The sequence below is a fragment of the Fragaria vesca genome, linkage group LG2, assembly GCF_000184155.1.
Source record: "Fragaria vesca subsp. vesca linkage group LG2, FraVesHawaii_1.0, whole genome shotgun sequence".
In the NCBI taxonomy this organism is placed as follows: Eukaryota; Viridiplantae; Streptophyta; class Magnoliopsida; order Rosales; family Rosaceae; genus Fragaria; species Fragaria vesca.
In genome coordinates, this window is record NC_020492.1 from 15,349,050 (window position 1) to 15,350,969 (window position 1,920).

At 38.6% G+C, this 1,920-nt stretch overlaps 1 protein-coding gene across 1 annotated transcript; it reads right to left on the bottom strand.

The window, feature by feature from the left end:
• Nucleotides 1–237: 237 nt before the first annotated feature.
• Nucleotides 238–1,182, bottom strand: LOC101314044 (basic blue protein-like). The gene is made up of 2 exons (XM_004290528.1): nucleotides 722–1,182; nucleotides 238–595 (listed from the first exon to the last, which is right to left on the bottom strand). Exons 1-2 carry the CDS (start codon nucleotides 903–905, stop codon nucleotides 396–398), a joined length of 384 nt encoding a protein of 127 aa, XP_004290576.1. The 5' UTR covers nucleotides 906–1,182; the 3' UTR covers nucleotides 238–395.
• Between the last annotated feature and the right edge of the window lie 738 nt (nucleotides 1,183–1,920).

Here is a 1,920-nt window from a genome sequence, read left to right on the forward strand (position 1 = left end):
GGAGGAAGATCATATGAGGTCGTTTTTACTTTTTTTTTTTTTAAGGTTAACTGTGTATTAACGGTGTTTAGACTAAAATTTAAAAATTAATGATAGAATGACGTGTCAATTGTTTAGACGGTTAGATTACATAAAATGTCTAGATTTAATGAACTTTATATAACTTTACGGCCTCCTCACTTTAGAGGAGCCGGGGAGCCGGATCCTATATACCAATAGCAAGTAATGGTGAAATTTGCGTTAAGTTTCACAATCAAATATTCAATATGTAATACATAAAACCGTCTTATATGTCCACGGTTCTATTATGTCCGACTAACCGGCCGTGACATTTTTCTTATTGCGGATTGATATATTAGACTAATAAACGCTAGCGTACGTACATAAATCGACCATTAGACAGCATTGATGGCAACCTTCATCCCGGACTCGCAGTGGCCTGGAAAGTTGCAAATGAAGTAGTTCTGTCCTTTGGCGAGCTTCACCCGATCATTCCCCGATGTCAGAACCTTGGCACCTCTAGGGGTTGTGCAGCTGCTATAACCACCCCTCCCCACAGCTACCACATTGTGAAGTGTAGAGTCATAGTTGAAAACTGCAACATAAATTTTTTTTGTTTTAACAAATTTGATCTGTTAGAGTTGCAAAGAATGAAAAACCGTAGTTGATTGATCAAAAACCTGAAACCTAAATAATATGGCGGTTACATCAATTAACTTACTTAGAACATCACCGGCTCGGAATTGCTTTCCGTTGGGCCATTTACCAGTATTGAAGCTCCATCCACCGGAGTCTCCAACTGTGTAGGTAGCTGCATCAACATACTGAACTGCCATGAGGCATAGTAGAACTGCAACCACCTGCACAACAGTAAATCTGGCACTGCCTCTTCCCTGAGAGTTCATCTCTTTCAAAATATGAAGAAATCCCTGATCGATAACTGCCAAAGAGAACTCACTGCTGAGCTGCTAGCTAGTTGAAGATAAGTGATGAATGAGAGAATATACAAAGTATGAAGGTGTGCCTTTGTAACTTATATATACAGGGGTTTCTATAATTAATAATGGAATGCAGACAGGGAGCTAGTTGCTGGAATATGATTGAACGAGGGCACAAGACAAAATGGTGACATTTGACAGCCCAATAATGCGAGATAAAGGGGTTCTACTTATGGTGTCTTACGATCTGTGTTCACGATGAGATTGCTAATTGCTGAATATATGGTTGCAGATAACGAGTAAAGCAAAATCTAGCTAGTGCTTGCTGCAATCTCAAGAGAAGTGATTGGTTCATCAAAAACAAAAATATTGAACTGCATATTCACGTGCATTGCTTGTTTCTTTCTAGCTCTGCTCACCCGTGAGTGCTTGGTTGGAGTGTAGCATGCACCATGTACACTGTCTTGTGTTTCTCTTTGCCATACGGGATTGAAACCATGATTGAGCCCGTCACTAGATTTGGGTACCGGTATATGATCGATGGCGCGCGGAGTAAGTTGAGCTCAAGCTTGAACTAGGCCATACTAGGGCAGAAACTTGAAAGCTTACAAGGGTGGCAGATTTTGATTCTCCAAGGGTGTGCACCGACGAGGCGTTCTATACGTGTAAGCTCTCGAGTAGACAAGGTAAGATCGCAATAACTGTACGTGAATACTCCAAAATATGGCTTACTGCTCAGCCAAATATATATGCATACATTGAATATATATTGCATGCATGAAATGAAATAGAAAGAAGATAATCCTATAATCAATCCATGCACTGTATATGGATTATGTTAACCTGATACAAAACGTAAAACAAATTTTTCAACTTTTCATGAGTAGATGGAGATTCTAGTATCTATAGGGAAATTTTTGCAGATATATATATATATATATATATATATATATATAGATATATATATATATATTGAAACGTT